Here is a 19259-nt window from a genome sequence, read left to right as displayed (position 1 = left end):
GGCGTACAGCCAATCAACATAGCTGAAAAGAGACTTCATCCCATGTTTGGGATAAGAATGATTCTCAATTGGTATTGTAGGAAGATAACCTATTTTGGGACAACTTTGGATGTTCTGATCGGAATCCGTGCACAGAAAGAAAAGTGCTAGATTCAAGTAAATGTTATAATTACTCCACTGATCTGGCAAAATATTGCTTCGATCATGTGTAATATTTACTCGAAAAAAGAAATTTACTTAATTCAAATAAAAATTTGCTACTAAGGAATATTGGAGTAATTTTTTACTTGAATCTAGCACTTTTTTCTGTGTGCTATATGCGGGATAATCTGGGAAAATTTCTATACGGAAGATCGCCGAGCGATCCTGAAGATACACTTTCCACGAACGTTTAATTTTCTCTTGTACTTGGAAAAGAAACTACTCGGTTTGTAACTAATTTTCTACTATCTGGAGACAAGACAAAAACTCGTTTGTACGAACGAAAAGATTCCTGTAGGAGATTTCTGTTCGGCTCAATGTTATCTCGATGTTAAAACAGCCGAACGTTTAGATATTCTCGATCGCAGTAACGGACACATTATTCTCGTCACCAAGTTTTCATCTAGTCCTCATTTTGTTCATAATAGGAAGTGATACTTTCTTCCGCGTCATTTCTATGTCATTGAAGCTTATACAATACATGTGGAATTATTTGCACTTTCGAGGTGATTTTCAGACGCTATGCCTGCTTTCTTCTTCTTGCCTTTTCCGCTCGCCCGTCGAACTAAGCAATTGACAGTCGCACAGCGTTCAAGATCTACAAATCTATAAAATCTGTGAGGCGCTTCTTAATTATTGAAAAGTGTTTCCATTGAATCTACTCTATCATTATAATTATAACAATATAACTGTGTTGATAGAGCGTATAAAAATGTAAAAATAACAATAATATGCAAAAATAAAGGTAACACGCATAGAGAACTAATTTCGATAAAAATTTCATAGAAATTAAAGGACATTTCACAGTGTGTTATATGAAGTTGACAGTCCTGAAACTGAGTGTAACTGTCAGTCGCATGTATAATTAAAAAAAAAAAAACGTTTTATTTTTTCAGTCTTTCCTCGGAAAACCCGGCAAAATCTATGCAAAAGTTGAAAAATTCGTTTTCTCTCTCGTCCTTTTTATTCATTGGCAGAAAGAAATCGATAAAATCGGATTTTTTCAGAGCCTTTAAAATTATAGTTACATGGCATTGAAAAACGATGCGAGAGAGGCAAGGGGAAGGAAGTAGGCGCAGCCCTCGAAAGTCGCCTCGAAAGCGCAAGTAATCCCGACTGACCCGATCCTCGCGATATCGATTGCCGTAACTCGCTGCGATCGCTCGCGAATTTTGTCAAGCGATATCTCCCGAGGGCCGTGCGTGGCGATGCGAGTGACGGATACGAGTGGAAATCGGGACGATTAAATATAATTCGATCGATAACCCGCGAGTCGCGCGCGCGGAGGTTTCTCGATAGGCAGGCGGTTTGACGTATAGACGGAGTATGTAGGACCACCGTCGGCAACGTCGTCGACGGTAGAGTGTGTATTCGGATTATACGCTCCCCGTGCGCTCGCTCAGGATGCTACACGCCGAGTAGTCGAACGGGTCTGTCTACCCGCAGGATCGGCCGTGACACATGATTTCGCTGGCGATTCGAAAGTCGCCGGCGGTCCGCTCGAGTGCGAACGACCACGGCTGGCGACACCGTGGAATTTACTCGTTAACCACCGACGGCGTCGATCATTACCATCTTTGACGGAAACAAATCTCCCTGTCGCCTCGAAAGGTGACCTTCGAACGCTCCGTGCCACGGTCGCGTTCGATGACACTGGCCGATATCGGGGTGTCTGGAAAAAAGCTCGCCGACAGGTTTGCCCGGCCGCCCTGCGGAACAACCGCTGGAAAAGCCGCTTTCGATCGGGAACCGTGACGCGGCGGGCTGCGTCAGCGGCTGACGGAGGAAACCGTCGCGGCATCGGCGACCGTGTGTTTTCTAGGTCTGCGCCGTTCGTCAATGGAACTCTCTCTCTCTCTCTCCCGAGTAGTTACCGTAATTGCTTCAATTGGCATCGTTAGCCGGAGAAGTCGGACTCGTAAAAATGCGAAGACCCGATTACGACGAAGGACTCGTGTCCGATTGACCGATCGTCAGTGGGTGCTGGCGAGTGCGGCGTCCTTGGAGCGACTGAAGCCGAAGAGGCGAAGGAACTGCCAGGCTACGGGAGCGCGACGTGGTGGGACTCCTTGACAATGGCGGGTCATGGGAGAGCGGTGCAACGATCTCCCACGCATTTATCACGGCGAGCGGATCGGCAAAGCGGGTGTGTTGACCTTGCCTACTGGCCTTATTAAGATCTCGTGATTCGACGAGCGGGCGGGTTACGTCACAAGACGCACCTTCGCCACCTGGACATCCGCGCGCCCGGCCTTGGCAAGGATGCCCGCTCTTGTATATCCCTTATATACGTGCTTAAACGAACGCGTCTTTATCCCACGCTCGCGTACCGAAACGTTTCGTCAAGGCTGGCCGAGCGAGCGCGCAACTCATCGAACCTAGGGAGATCGCGAAGAGAGCTCTAATTGGATTATTCCGCGGATAACGAGAGAGAAAGAGAGAGAGAAAGGGGGGGGGAGGGAGATGGGAGAAAGGGAGAGAAAAAAGGCACGGTGAAAATACTACGCCAGGGCGAAACTCGCAAAACGAGTTTCGACGACGTCTTCGCGCGATCTGAAAGCGCCGAGCATTACGGGCGGTCACGTCGGCGACTTCTATGCAAAACGAGGAGAAATCTGCGCGCGAATTGGAATTTTCGGTGAATCTCTAGAGATCGTAGCTTATGCGGCTCGAGGCGGACAGGTAGATCCGCTGGAAGCGTATTCGCTCGCGAGGATTGTATAACGCGCTAGAAATCGAATGGCGACGCTGGCGGGCCGTAATTAGAAGTTGCAGCGTTCAGCGAAACGGGAGCCCGCGGTCCGCCCGGCACGTGAAAGTGTTTACGGCCGAGGAAACGGATCGTGCCGGAGATAAAGGCCATTTACATGCAATTACATTGCGTGGTGCGGCATATTATTTCTCCCCCTGGCCGCCCCGCCGCCTCGTCATCGTCCTCTCGCGCCTCTTCTCTGCTCTCGCAGTCGGAACAACGAGCCGGTTCCCTCGGCCTCTCTGCTCCGTGGAACCATGCCAAATCGCTGCCGCTCGCCGACCTGACGTTCTCTCTCGCGAGGGCGACTCTCCGGCTCTCTAGGAACGCCGTTGCGTTGGTCAGGGATCGAGCGAGCGAGAGAGAAAAAGAGAGAGAGAGAGGACGCTGATCGACCGCGGGCCGGCAGTCAATTCTCCCTCATCGTGTCGCGGAATCCTCGACTCGAAATTCTCGAGTTATTTCCGGCAGAGTTACGAAAGAGAGAAGGGGACAGCGAGGCTTAATTAGGCTACAGTAATTACCCAGAAGGTGGCGAGCGAACGACCCTGCGAGTTGCTCAGGGTAAATCCTAGAGCGAGCGCGTGCGGCTGACAGAGACCTGACGGCGCTTGACGGAGGTTCAATGCCCTCAATGGTAGCCGCATCGGGGTGCCTTCGACCCACAGCCAGCCCATCCTGATGGAGACCGTCCGCCTCTCGCCCAGATCCTCCACGTACAGTTCGCCTGAAATCGAAATAGCAAAGAAACCGAGTATGAGGACCGATCACAATCGAATTAATTAACGCGCGGCAATTCGATGGGGAGGAGGGGAGGGGGAACGAACGGTCGATGTTCGATGCGCACGCGCGAAAGAAAGGGTTGAGTAGTATTTATTTTTATCCTGGGGTCAAAGACCCCCTTGAGTTTGCAGGAATTTAATACAAGCGTGGTTGCTTGCCAGAATTCAGAAAAATACTTAACGATGGATTGTGGAGATCCTTCGGGAACGCGTTTTCAACGAACTATTTTTTCCCAACGCGCATCGTCTCACGGACTGGAAAACTACCGTCATTTGTTCGCACAAGCCACCGGGCCTCTCCGCAGGAACTTACATTTGTGTGAATGTTCGTGCGCGCGCACGATTTTCCGATTTTCTTGTTTATTCACGCCAATATTGACATATTTTACGCAATTGTATTGTTTTTTGCATATTTTTGTTTTTTATTGTAGTTAAACTTGAAGAAATTTTTTTCAATTTACGCTCGAAGATCGCTCGAAACTTCAACCACATATCTCGGTGTCCTAAATATCAGATTCTTAAAAAGAATTGAAAAGAAGACCGTAAGGAAAATTTTCTTTCCACGGTATTCCTCCTATGAAATCATTCAAGTTGTGCTCTAAACATTTCTCATTTCATTAAAAACAAAATAGATATTTAGTTGTTCTCCTTATGTTGGGACATCCTATATTTGAGAGAAAGACAGATAAAAACACAGAGAGAGAGAGAGAGAGAGAGAGAGAGAGAGACAGACTGCCAGGAGTTTTCGCTGTCGATGAACTTTCGTTCGCTTCGTGATATGCGCGCGCGCGTACGTATCGCACGCGCCATAAATGGCGCCGGGCGCCTTTTAATATCGCCGTCCGGGAGATGAAGTCCGGGGCCATCGATGAATCATGCTGCTCGTTATCGAACGCCCATAACTAACTTAACGGAAGAGAGACCCTCGCATTGCCGACAATCAATTGTATCGGCGTCACAGGATCGGTACGATCGGGCACGATCGAGAGTAAGAGCCCCGGAGTAGTGTATCTCGTCGCATCTCGGCTGCTATCGAGTTTATCAGCCTGATGAATATTTCATCGCGGCTCGCGAGAAATCGCGCATGGTCGGAGCGTCGCGACATAGGCAGAGCGAAAGAGAGAGAGAGAAAGAGAGAGGAGAGAGGGAAAGATATAGAAGCCCGATTTCCACAATTTCTCGGTTCACGACTTCGCTCTTTGCACGATTGCCCGTCCCGAATTACCCGATGGCTCTCGACGTGCCGTGGCTTCGTGCATACCGTAAAAACCGCAAACGGTGGAATTTTGCCGTTCGTAGTCCGAAAGACTGCTCCTTAAAAGGTGTGCCACACGTGCCGACGCATACGAGCGCTCATTACGATGCGTAATTTACGAGACGTAACGTCACCCGCCATCTCGGCGAGGAGAAATAAAAATCGCGGGGGAAGGCAAAGTACGACGTAAGAACCGACGTATTGAGTGAAAGACGAGAGAGAGAGAGGGGGAGTGAAAGAGGGATTGACGTCATCCGATCGAAAGACGTGGGTGGGTGGTGGTGGGTGCGTGGTGTGTATCATCGGCACCCCCGTGGTTACCTCTCTCCGTGCGCATCTCCTCGCGATTTGCCTGAACGGCTATCGAACGAAAACAGCGTCAAACACGCCTACGTTTCTCATCGCGGCACTCGGGACGGCTATTTTCGCCGGAGTCCGGGATGAAAATAGATCCTGCCGGTGCAGAGCCTCCTGCCCGTCGTCGCCTCCGTCCGATCTCACGGCGCCTCCGAGACAATCCCGAATCCGTCGCCCGCCGTCGGGACGATTCGCACGGCGACGAGCAGGAACTCGGCCGATATTGAATTACGCTCGCGGCGAGAAGAGGAGAACATTCTGCCTCGTCTGAGAGACACGTGGAACAGACTGGGCACTCCCGTTGGAGGGCTGAAGCTGGCATTGTAAGAGAGGCCGAGAGAGCCAACGGTGATTTCCTCGTCTAATTGTGTAATTAATGCGGAGAAGGAAAGAGGAGAAGCGATACATGGTCACAAGTATTACGAACTAATAACTACGAGCGCGCACATTGATGTATTATTTATGTCTTCTCACATCAGCAAGTACACGTTATTCCTCTCTTTCCTTCACTTCGCTCTTCTGTTTCCCCTACATTCGCCCCCCTCTTACGGTACTGTGCGTCAGGTAAAGCACNAAAAAAAAAAAAAAAAAAAAAACAATTGCCACGTTCGAGTAAATATTTGCTAAGAAGTATCGGGGATAGTTGATTTACTCAATCCGAATAAAATCAACTACTCCGATACTCCTTAGGAGATATTTACTTGAACGTAGCAATTTCTTTATCAGATTTTCGACTCGGTCCTTCAATTTCGGCTTCAGCAATGGCCGTGTTCCAGTCTATTCCGCACGCCTATGTCCGAGGCTCGCCGCCGGCGCGTGACACCCGGTGGATCGCGGAAAATTCCTCGCGCTCCCCGCGAATCAGAGCGCATTAATTAACCGGCCTTTATCACGCTGCCGTCGATTGAATCCGCACACCGTCGGGACTCGAGGTGGATTCCGGACATTCCGCGCCGCCTGAATCGCGTCCCGTGAAGCGAACGAGATTGTTAGGCGCGCGTGTCCATTAGGAATTTCTCCCAACGAGCCTTCACGCGCGGCCGGTTGGATTATCGAAATGACGTTTACGAGCGTCAAACGACATTATAGTAAGGACACAGGATGCCGGGGATACCTTCGATCGATAGTAATAAAGCGCATCGGCGTTTACGCGACGCGAGGTCCTTCACCTGCATTCTTGCGTAGGTGGCTCGTCGACGAGCAGCCGAACGCACGATGTCGCAACGCAGGAACGACCTACGACACGCTTTCCCCCGGAAATATTTCGTCCCGTCGGCCAGGATGAGAAAAGGAGACTCGCCCGAGCGATTCTCTCGATCCGATTAACCCTTTGTTGTCCCCATCACAGGGTGTGTATATGTTGAGCAACCCCGCCCCGTCTCGCTTTCTTACGCCGTCCTCGTCACCGACAGCGGATAACAATGGTGAGTCTAATTCCGCGGCAAATTAGTCCGAGGAGAATTGCCGTAGGAACGAGAGAGATAGAGAGAGAGAGAGAGAGAGAGAGAGGATCGTCGGGCTCGTCCGTTGTAATAGCGTGAAATGATGCGCATTAGAGAGTGGATTCTCAAAACGGCAAATGCCGGCGAGTACCGGCGGAGTTACCACTCTCTCGCGTATATTCAGCCCGCGAGCGCGAGTTTACGCGATACTCGCGAAATTAGACGCATCGGGGATGCGTCACGCGAACCTGACATGTCGGTCGTGACGCCGGTCTCTAGGAACTCCGGGCTACGGCGGAGTTTCGCGCGGGTGCATGGAAAGCCGGGAGAAGCGACGTTTACGTTTATTATATGGCTCCCTCTCTCTCTCTCTCTATATATATATATATATATATTTCTCTTTCTCTTTCTCAGATGCTGGGTAAAAAATCTCTCACGATGCATTATCGGAGTGAAAGCGCGTCGCTCCGTCGGGACGAAATTCGCCTTGTCTATCATCGGGGATGCAATTATCGCGCCGGTTGATATTAGATAGCGTCGCGCGCGATCGCTCGCCGATTAGAAGCGTGGAGTCACTTTGTGCGCCGACGGAGGTGGTTTTCACAATCTCGAGCACCACCATTCTCCGCATTTTTCAACGAAATTCGCAATCCCAGCGATCTCGTGCGTGCGCTCTCCGTGGCGTTCGTACGACAATTAACGAACCGTGAAGTAAGCGAAGCTGGCAAGTTTGCGCCGCGGATCTCTCTCGCGGATGCCACGAATGATGCGGCGAGTTCTCCGGCCGATTTTCACGCGAGTGAGTCACTTTACATTCATGGTCATCCTATTTGTCTACGTCGACAAAGCTCTCGACTTGCCGTGAGACTTTTCCACGAACATTATGCGTTATGAAGTATGCGTGAGTCATCGGTGATCCTCGCGAAGTAGTCGCTTCAATTCTTTTCCCTTTTCTCTTCCGTTTCTTCTCAAACAACCACGCGCATCGATTGCGCCCATAATTATATCATTCGAACGTAAATGTTAATCGCCGTAACTATGGAGGAAAATCGTCAAGTTCCTATTGAAAGTCGTGCGATGCTCAGTGAGATCTGGCGAGATATCCGGAAATGCGTCGTTAGTTTTGACAGTTTGATATATCGTATCATAACACGATGGAAATGATTAGAAGGACTAATGAGCTTTACTCTAATATCGTCTGATATTACTCTAACAATCTGCAGTAAATAACCGTTCGCATCGTCAAGGCAGGGTAACGGCTTGTGTAACGTTCGTATCTCGAAGTTCTCCATCGACCCTTCGAGTTCGACATTAGTAGGGCAAATGTGGAAGCAGGATTTCGACTCGACGGTAAGCATGCCACTCAAGCATCGGGACATCTGTTCGCGCCACTTTACGTAAATCCGAATTTCCGCTCGAAGAAGCAGGTCCCTGGGAAGCTCGGGATCGGTGTGTTTGCGTTCACGAGGCTGCCGCCTCTCGAATATTAGGTCGAACACCCTCGGAGCCGGCGACTTTCCGAAAGAAGATCGCTATGTCCGCTCTCACGGTTCATTAAGCTCCAGAAAGCGGGCGTGTCGCGCGTGCATCCGTGCGAACCGTCCATAAATAAAGCCGACCGTTCCTAAACCCGCATCCCGGTCGCTCAGTGAACGCTCGGCTCCTCGCATCGCCGGACAAACGTATCGCAACGTGTTGCATATAAACGCAACGCGAGAGTCCGCACATTGAATCCAACAGCGGCGCTGTTTTAATTTCCAGGCTGAGGCGTAACGAAAGATATATCGCTCCTTTGCGGTTTCTCCCGCTCGTTCGCATTTATCGATACACCGTACGAGCGTGAGCGATAAGAATTGTCATTTCTCCGTGCACCGTACACGCGCACGGGCTCGCATAAATCTCGCGCGAATGCGCTCGCGCCGGTGTAATGCGTGGAGGAAACTAGGCTGAACTTGTCGTACTTCTCATGCGTGCAAAGCTCTTATCTCGGGGTTTCGAACAAAAAAAAAAAGAAAGTACGGAGCTGCGAGCGACACAGAGCCCGGCCGCGTTGCTGCCAGAAGAACAATGACGCGCCGCTGTGTCGCTGCGACTCTCTCTTTCCGCGGAAAAGCAACGCGCCTGACTCGGCAGACACGGAGGAAATTCCGCGCGCCGCGCGTAATTTCCCTCTCAAGGACTGATTCTGACGTTACGAAGAATGGCGCATTGTTGTGTTCGGCCATTCACCGGAGATTTCATTACGAAAATGAACACGGTAATGCGCGAAAAATTCGAGAAATTCGTTGCCGCGCGATATCTCTTCAAATCTCACCGGCGCTTAAAATTCAATTAAAGACCTAATGACGCGATATTCGAGATTAGAATTTGATTTTTCATTACTTTCACATTAATGTTCATGAGTCATCAAGCCATGTCCGCGTATAATCTTTTCCCGTCTTTCTCCTTAGCGCGTGAACACGTTAAGAGGCTAAGCGCACCCGAGCCGAAAGCCGGCTCGGGAAGCACCCAATGTTTGAATTTTTCTGCTGACCACGTTATTGACTTTATGTCCTTTTGAAAGGTAATCCTTCAATATTTAATTATATCTTACATGAAGCTCGATATAAAAAATTGATATGTAACGCTGTTATTACTGCTTATTATTGTTTCCGTGAAACGCGTCATCACTAATCGGTAAATATCTCGATAATTATTAGACAGATTTGGTTGTAGTTTTGCGTGGATAATTTCTAATAAGATTATCTGGTCGTCGTCGTAGCCGATCTTTAAAATATTAATTTTTGATAAGTTGTTAACATTCGAAGTGAAAAGTTTGATTTTTGCCACAAAATTTCTCTTCTTTTCGTTTATGAAAAAGCTACGTCAGATATTACAAATCCTACGACGAAGAGTAAATTGCTGAGAATATTTTGAGCACCAATTAGCAATGAGTCCCACAGAAGCAATAATAATAACGTTTATACAATACAATCAACTTTTTGTAATGGGCTTCGTGCAACATGTAAATAAAAGTATGAAGAATCATCCTTCAAAAGGGCATCTTCATAAAATAAATAAAGTTGTGAGCAGAAAAAATTCAAACGTCGAGCGTTTCTTCGATGCCGCTCGGGTGTGTGTAGTCCCTTAACGTCGGCGAGAGCATGTCGAATATTTTCGTTGCGGCAGGCTATGAATATGTACGAGCTTCCGCAGAGGACGGAGGACCTCGGCGCGGTAGCAGTTTAATACACCACATCGCTGCACGTTTCACCGCGTCCCCGGCTACGTGGTTGGTCCATGTCGCGTAAGACACAGGAAGCCGCCGTATGTTCCTTTAGATTCAGAGATGCCAGCAGGGTTCTACCTACCGGGTGTGACCCCTTCGAGTCGTCGTCAATTTGTCGAATCGACCGAATAATCGGGATAATTCTTCGATACGCTCAATGAAACCGCGTCGAGAGGGGAGCGCGCGTTGCAATGTACGCGGATAAAAAGCATGACCGAGTGAAAAACAGCGGAGCCGGCTATTTCGTGGCGGGAAGATCTCACGAGTGGGGTGGCAGGGGGGTCAATGTCGCGGAGGTTGCGAGGGAAACGTCGCGAGGAATTGAAAAAAAAAAAAAGACGGCCTCTCTTCCGCGTTTCCTTTCTGCCAGCCGCTCTTTTCCGTTGCGCTCGGTCAACAACACAGAGGAGATCCTGTTTAACAGTCATTCATTTTTCACCTCATTCCTTCACGCTCTTCTGCCTCCTGTCAGTCCCGGCACGTCATCACGAGCAAACAGGACGACCCCGCCACGGGCGTTTTTTCTCCTTCCCCCTTCCGGCCGGCCGCTTCTCGAAAGCGCCATGAATTATTTATTCGCGAGGATCATCGGCGGGAACACCCTCGATTCCAGTGAATGTCCTCAATTTTCCACGCAGCCCGACCGACCCTCCCCTTCCTTCCTTCGCCTTCACCCCTTTCGCGCAGCGAGCACGAAGGATTTCATGCCCGCTGGCGATGAGCCGCGGCGGAGAAAGGGAGACAAAAATGAGGAGGCTGCCGCGTAAAACGCTGCCTTCGTAACCCCGGCATAATGAGATTTGCGGCCGCATAAAGGGAGAAATATTGCGAAATGGGATTACGCGCTTCCTCGACAGGACGATCGGACGTTTTCCCAGCGCGCTCGGATCGGGCGGTTACGCGTCCCAAATCGGGACTGGTGTTTTCGCGCTGAGGCTATTAAATATTCACGCGTCGACGTCATTATCCGAACTTAGTAGCAGTAGTAATATCATAATGTTCATCTGCGCAATCATCGCCATCGCCATAATGATCGCGCAAAATCCTCGTGTTCAAATTGCACGACAGAAGACGGACTTAGTCCTTCAGCCCGCAGCTTCGCGAGTCCCGTTGTTTCTCTCATCTTCCCCCCCTCCGATCGCGGCAGGCGAATTCGCCTCCTCCTCCCTCCCCACTTTCGCCGAGTCCAAGGTCACCAGCCGACGTGGTCGTTATCGACGAACGTGTCAAGCACCCCCCGAGGCGGAAGGAAGTGCGTGGCGAGCGAGGTGAAACGCGACGTGAAAGTGACAAAGCCGTAACGCACGGAGCAGAGCGAGCGGTGGACCGAGGGCGGCTCGTCGCGTGGCTTCCGGTCTCGCGAGGAACCAGGAAGCGCCGTGCCGGCGCGCGGCCGTGCGAACCCGGCGGAAGGCGAAGCCAGGAACTGCGGCGGAAAAACGGTCACCGTTACCGTGCGCGCTACCGGAATTCGCACACACGGTGTGGAACCCGTTGCGACGCCGAGCGTCGCCGGCGGACTGCGATGGTGTTTCAGTCAATCATGCAGCGTGCATGTGCGCGACCCAGTGGCGTAGAACACGATTCGCCATGCCGAATGCACCTGCGCGAGACTCGCTTTCCAGCCGACCGCCGCGTCTCGCGTTGAAATTCTCACAGGTTTTCCCACATGCGGCGTAGATCGCGATTAGAACGTCCAAAGTTTTGTCTGGAAATAGGGTGCTTCGCTGTGGTGACCAATTGAGGGAACCCTTACATTTATCTCAAATATGGGATGAGGCTTCTTGATTGCGATGCCGATTGGCTGCTGCGTGCTATGGTGTGCGACCGCTAGGATCGCATGACAGCCGTCTCATAACGGAACAAAATGAGCATAACCGATCTTAACGAATATTTGTATTTTAATTAATATTTTTATTTGTTGCTCAAGACTTGCCGAAGAAAAGAAATCGTGCTTGCTGTCAGCTTTTTTTTTTTATTTAACGATGTTTCGCTAAAAGAAGATTAAATTAGTGGAGCAGTTATGCACGCTGAGAAGTTCTCCACTGTTGTTTGAAGCTTAGCGGGCGAGCAACAAAATTGAGATTAATATAGTTAGTGGGTAATAAATTCCTATATCATCGTACATACTTGTCCAAATACTTAAAGTGTTTCGTACGTTTTACTGAATCATAGTATAAAATATAAACAATGAAAAATCCTTGGCGAAACTTTGGGACCGACCAAATACGACCTCTGTTTATCTTTCCCGTTTGAAATCATACGCTTGAAACATTACACTTCCAAACAGAACCTGCGTAGATCTCCCAACTAGAATCTATAATTTGGGAAACACGACTGAATCGGCCTAATTAAATTCCAAGAAATGTTCTCTATACGGAATGACGACACAGTTTATCCAGGCTATGATTTATTCACAGTCCCTCCGCGCGGTTGTTTCGCACGATCGATGCGGAGCGAGTCTCTCGAACGTTACGCCAGAGATCGCGAGTGTTTGGATCCTCGAGCGGAAACGAGGCTGCTGCAACTTGTCGCGCGGTAGAGCGGCTGGGACGCGTCGTTTATTTCGATAATGCGCGCTCGTCGAGGTGTTACTCGCGCAGCGAAGGTACATTCAGCAAAAACCGCGAGTCCGATTAATCCATGATCCCTCTGCTCACCCTCTCGATGTCGCTCCCACGGTCTCGCCGAGATTAAATCAATAATTCCGCGATGAGATATCACAAAGCGCTCGCGAGCGTGCGCGGGTGCACACGGCAGCATGCAGAAGTGGCTCGCATTGTCTCATCTGGCGAAACAAACGGTTCGTTAGCGGTAATTACAAAGCGAACCCGTTAGCGGCGCGTAGGAGGGAGCGCTTTTTTTCTTTTTCCACGGACGTACTCTCGCACGGCGCGCTGGAATCGCGGGGAGGTCGTCCGTCCGTCCGTCGTTTCTTCCTCTCTCTCGTTCGTGATACGGGGCAATTTTGCCGTCTGGCCGATTGCGACGCTCGGCAGCCTCGGGCAGCCTTATCGTATCTCGCAGTCGCATTCAATTAGTCGCAGCCGCGATCGCTGAACTGGTAACCGCGTTATTCCGCTCGTTGTGTTTCAGCAAACCATCCCATCTTCGCCGAAACAAGCATCTTCTCCGATTCACTCGAGCAAATCCGTTCCGAGGCGCGTCTCTCGGACTGAAATCCGACTCGGCCGGTCGCGCCGTCTGTCCCCCTCCGCTTCTCCTCTATCTTTACCCGCGCGATATTTCCGACGCCGAAACACATCATCGATAGAGGCCGACGAGGAGGACGACGGCGGCGTTTCCGCTGCGAAAATAAATATGCGAAGAAGGGCTACCGGCGCGCGAACTGGCCGAGAAGGTACATCCCCTTCCTCGGGGCCATCGATCTTCTCATGTAAATCAAGCATTCGTCTTCGTGCGAGTCATTTATTATTATCTCGCTCTTTACATCGCTCTTCGCCCTTCCCCTCCCTCCCTCTCGGCCCTTTCACCCCTGTCTTTGCATCCCCCTCACGACGTCGGACAATGCGGCACCGCGCCTATAAGCTTTTTGTGTGCATTTCGGACGCGCGCACAGGCATGACTTTGCGGCCTTTCTTCGTGAGACACCTTGCGCCACGAAGATTCGTTCCCTCCGTAGCATCCCGTTTTACTTGCCTTTCTTTCTTCCCTTTTTCTCCTCTCTTTCCTCTCTACTTGCCTTTACCGCCCGTCGCAGTCCGGTCGCTTATTTTAAATCCGCTTCGTACAAATAAACAGACCTGAATGCATTATTTTCCGTCCGACTTCGATTTAAGCCACGAGCGGGCCACGCTCGAGGCCCGGCGACGTAATTATTCTAATCGGACCGCGACCTCGATTAAGGTCAGTTTTCGCCGGTGCGTCTCTCAATGGGAACGTCTCGCGATCGTTCCTCCGTTATTATCTAGCGTGTCTATTTTTCTTCTTTCCTCTCTCTCTCCCCCTCTCGCGCAGCAGAACGAAATATACACGACGCTCGCGATCACGAGCGAGCATTTTACCGACCGCGGCTTTGGACGCGTTTCTCGCACGATGCACGCGGCGATGGAAATTTCTCAAACAGGATACAAACCTTCGCCGTGTTGGTCGTCGGACGACAAAGGCTATTGTCAATTTCCAAGCGTTGCTTCACAATAGCGGCCGAGGGAAATAGTCGCCGATGTCAATGACTGGTAACGAAAGAAGTTACATCAAACAAAGTCATTGCGCATCAACATGGAAATATATATTGACACGGAGAGAGGGAGAGAGGGAGAGAGAGAGAGAGAGAAAGAAGCGCCTTCGCGTTCCTCCACAGCGTGCTCTTATCGTCGTTTCAATTTATAACTCCGACGCTTGTATATTTTGCTCTTGCATATCCCTTATCAGAATTTTCCCTCCCGTTAATCTGCCGACACGGTCAGAAATCCCTCCCTCGCTCGTCTTCCATGACGTCGCCGTCGCGCGATGGCTCCTCTTCTCTCTCTCTCTCTCTCGTTCTCTCTTCTTTATCGTCCTTTGTGCTGGCGCGTTACGTTGATAAGACAAAAACGTCAAGGAAGAAAGCGGAGTGAGAGCCGGCGCGAGATGGGGTGCAGCACGAGAATCTGCGCGGGACGAGGAGGGGGGAGCCGGAGGGGTAACGGGCGTGAGGACAGAGCGAGCATTCATACGAGTGCGACACGTGTTTCCTCGGTGGCTTCTTTGCCGTCGCCTCTTTCGAACGGACGTCTCTCGAGACTCGGCCTAATTGAACGCGAAATTTCTCCGCAAACGAACCGGGAAGTCACCATGAGAAAATTTCCATCGTAGGAAAGCCGCGCTGAGATGCGAGAGGAAGATGCGTCGCGCCGAGGCGAAAGCCGTTCCGAGCGTTTCGCCTGTGTACATACGTACCGGTTTTTGTTGACGGAAGCACGTCGCTGAAAATGATCTCGTGCGCGATTCGGCGAGCCGTGAAGACAAAATGGGCGACGGGAAACACTCGTAATGAGTAGTTACCGCCCGTCGGCGCAGAGGAGATTCCGTGAATGAGTAACGGTTATCCGCGAAATGTATGTTTTATCACGGAGAAGGAGCGAAATTTTATTTTATCATCAGCATCCCCGCGCGAGATACGGTATCGTTAGCACCTGTGAGAAATGACGAGACGATGAATCGCAGTAATCGTCGAGTTATCTGCTACTGGCTGGTCGAACTTGTCGGGGATGCGAAACGCGATGATGACGCGACGAAACACGAACAGGAAGAGTCTGGGGACGGGAAGCAAATGCTGACGACAAGGAAAGCACATTCTGTACGCGCGCAGCCTTGCGAAGCCATTGTGCAAATTTCAGTTAAGAGGAGAAATTCACAGCGACGGGGGAGAGTCGTCGCGCCGTTAACAAGAGTCGAGCGACGATCGATCGGCGGTGATCGAATTAGCTCGACGACGGAAAAATTTGTAGGATCTTGAACCCCGGGGAGGGCTGGGGAGTGATGAAAAAACGGAGAAGGATGAATCCCCGGGACCTCCAACGGTCGGCAGATCATTTATCCTGGCGACTACCCCGACGGTGATGGACGACGCACACAAAGAAGCTTCCGGGATCCCCTAAACGGCCGACAAAAGACGCGGCGTCGGGGACAATGTTTCTGTTTATCCTAGAAATTATCACGATTCCGCCGGTGGCGGATCCCGGAATCATTTCGCGCGACATTGTGTGCGAAAGACTCAAGCCGAGGATCCCGGAGTTCCATTCGTTCGCCATTAAGCTCGAATTCGCGTCATCCGTCCTCTGTTCCGGTCTATCACCGGTATTGTCGGAGACGATGTTCGCACCGAGAGAGTTCAGAACGGCGTCATCTCGAGTTCCATTAGCGGCTCTCGCAAAAGTTCGTCGGATGCTCGATGATTTCATCCGCACGCAGGATGAATCATTACGTACGCGGAATTAGATAATTGCTTGGAAGGTGGCGGGATGGTGGATAACCGTGGCGGATACCTTGATTGAATGTGCCGCGTACCGTTTCGTTCCTATTAAAAGGCAACGTGAAAAGAAATATGACGGAAAATCCGACACGAATTCTTGCAATCTCGTGATATTTTTCACGGCGCACAGGTGGGCATGTAGTTTACGTTAATTATCGCCGATATCGTGAGCAAACGAAAATATGCTTTCCGCCTCGCTACATCATCGAGCATTCAACTCGAAAATGACGTTAAATTGATATTAAATTAAAAGTCAATGTTTAACCGATATTAAAGACAGGCGAGGCGCAGCTATTTAAATAACTCGAGATTAACGACGCATCTTCGTCGCTCCTCCCCCCCTCTCCCCCTTTATTCTCCTCTCTATCTCTCTATCTCTTTTAGTCTCTTTTGTTATTCTATTTGGTATTGCATACCTGATTAGTTTCAGCGAATCAAGTTCTATTTTCTCAGTAGAATCAGCTTAAGCTTATTAATGTCTCTACAATGCATATACGTATCAATGCGGTCCAATAAGCACATTTGAACTATCTTTTCCAATACTACGTTATTTGCACGCGTTACCTGCGCTCTTTCTCGTGTTATCAATGTTATTATCTCTGCGAAACTGGCTATGGTTGTATATTCTGAAGCCGGCTCCACACAGTGTGGCAAACGTAGGCGAACGTCGAAAATGATATTGATCATGAAATTATACTGAAATTATATTGACATGTCGTATCATATTATATATATTATATTATATCATATTTGTTATATCATCACGTATATTACATTCGCCCAACACACGTAATCAATAATAATTACCAACGTCCGCCTACATTTGGCCGCATCGTGTGGAGCCGGTTTAAACGGTTTCTTGCGTGTTAACCAATATTGCGTAATAACAGAGAAAATAGGTAGTCTGAAACAAGTCCCTCTTCCGCACAGCTCCTTCCATCACCAGGAGAGCCACTCGATGCGGAAACCGTTGTTCCTCGCCGTTGTTCTTCTCCCGAAAGAACAATCGTCACTTCTGTGAGCCGGTTTCCAATTTAGCGCCACTCAGAACGGTCTCTCTTGCCGGCGCGATTCGCGGCGCATTCGAACCGGTGTCGGGCTTTTCTCTCCGTCGTCAGCCCCAGGAATCGATCGATCGTGCGACCGAGTCGATTCGCCTTTTTCTTCGCGCGCACAAAACGAGTGCATTATGCCCGGGGAAACAATGCCGCACGGCTCCCGCGGAGCTCTCACGTGTCGGCAGGACATCGGAGGACAGCTGGCTGGAGCCTGAGGCTTTCTGCGACAAGTGTCTGCGATCGGCAGCCGATTGTTCACAGGGCGATCAATACGGGCGCGCATTGAAGGCGCGTATTCGAGGTGTATCGCTCGAGAACGTCGCCGGCTGATTGAAACAACTTCTCGTCTAGCCCCGCGCTTCGTGGAGAGTCGTGTGAGAACAACGCGCCGTCGGAATTGCGGATTTGATTTTCAACGTGTAAATGTAAAACGGCGCGCTTCTCTCTTCGCCTTCCCGGTGGGAACCCGGCGCGAGATGTTTGGGCGAGAGGCCGTATCTCTCCGAGGGTGTCGCGTATGCGGGCGCAATTCGACACTTTCCTTCGTAGAGCCCATTGAATTTTCCCTCGGGGAGCCTCACGTATAAAACGGTCGTTCGCTCTCATCTCTTCAATAGGTCGGATGTTGCCGGTATTCACGGCTGGTTACCTCCGACCTTCAATTTATTTCACGCGCGCGAACGCTATTTCTACGCGGTAATCACGTCTTAATTTGCGATCCAGTTCGGCGAGGTCGATACGAACTTGGGCGTTCAAACGTATTACGCAAATTCGCGCGCGGGGTCGCTTATGCAACGAAACACAGTTACCCCGCGTTAATTAAGGAAGTAGCGCCTCATTGTTCCTTCGCTCGCATCGTTTACCCGCGTCGAAGTGTACGTAAACGAGAACACGCGGTGATCGCTCTGTTCCATCCCGTACATTCGTTCTACTACACTTTGATCGCGCTTTGTTTCCATTCTGCCGACTCGACATCGCATCGTCGGAGAAGCCGACCTCGTGGCTGAAACTGGTGAACTCGACTGTACCCTGATAATGATATTTAGTGTCGCGTTGAACTTTCGATGTCTGAACTATTAAATGTCGTCTACCTCTACGTCAACGGATCACCACATGTTTACGTGAGTTTCTCGCACCGTCGTCTTGAAGTTCACGAACTAATAGGGACGAGTTATCAAAATCGTACTATCTAAAGTATTTTTAAGATATTTATACATATCTCTCTTTCTCTCTCACACACACACACACACATACAGAAGACACAATGCAATTCGTTCAAAAGAGTTTTAAATATATTTTTCATTGCCTATTTATTTTCTATATTTACCACCGCGTTTATATTCAATAATTACAGAAAAAGTGCGATTTAGGTGACTTAGATAACTTCTCCTATGTAACTTGCAGCGTCCCTTCATATTCCACTCTTCGTTACACCGTTAACTCATTACACTATATATATATATATATATATATATATCGCCAGAGTAGGAGGTACACGTTGAAGCAAAAGCCTTACATAATCGCGAAGGATGTCGAATTCGAAGGTACCACGAGTACGTACCTCTAAATTCAAGGTACATATCTCGAAATGTCCACAAATGTAATTGTACGTAGGGCTTTTATTTCAACATGTATCTTGGCGATACATGGTTAACAGTCTACCTAATGCTATCGCCAACCTAATACTATCGACATTTGGAGCAACTGCTCGGAACATCCTATGCAAACCTCATCGCGAGATTACAGCGGGAGCTGCTGCTCTGTGCGACGCGCTCTGCCTTCCCTGATCCACGCACATTGGACTTGTGTAACGGTCAGGCTAACTAACCCCAAGCACGCCCTTCAGCATGATTACGCTGGCATCGATAATTTGACGACACGTCCATCGCTGGGAAGAAAGAGAGAGAGAGAGAGAGACCAAAGAGCGTGATACGTTACGCCAATGAAGAAGAAGCCCCGTTTGTCGAGCCTTTCGACACGGTCATTTTCCGACCGGTAAATTTCCATACAAACTGCGCGAGCCATTACCGAGCATCCCGAGCGCGCTCTCGCGAGGGGCTCGAAATCAACTGACTTTCACACTCTGTCCGTGTATCGCGGCCCTTTCGGCATATAAATTAGAAATGTCGCGAGCGAGCGAGCTAAGATCGTCCGGATGAATGAGCTGACG

At 49.8% G+C, this 19259-nt stretch overlaps 1 protein-coding gene across 1 annotated transcript in view; it reads right to left on the bottom strand.

Annotated features, from left to right (window-relative positions):
- LOC106745925 overlaps positions 1 to 19259 on the bottom strand; it is a 42781-nt gene that overhangs the window by 7034 nt on the left and 16488 nt on the right. The window contains exon 2 of the mRNA XM_014621944.1: positions 3478 to 3680. Within this exon, the coding sequence (XP_014477430.1) occupies positions 3478 to 3680 (203 nt within the window). The remainder of the gene's footprint in view (positions 1 to 3477; positions 3681 to 19259) is intronic.

Source organism: Dinoponera quadriceps, unplaced genomic scaffold (genome assembly GCF_001313825.1).
Source record: "Dinoponera quadriceps isolate SergipeBrazil2010 unplaced genomic scaffold, ASM131382v1 scaffold1872, whole genome shotgun sequence".
NCBI lineage: Eukaryota > Metazoa > Arthropoda > Insecta > Hymenoptera > Formicidae > Dinoponera > Dinoponera quadriceps.
Note: the sequence above shows the minus strand (reverse complement) of the source record. Positions and strands in the feature narration are given on the sequence as shown.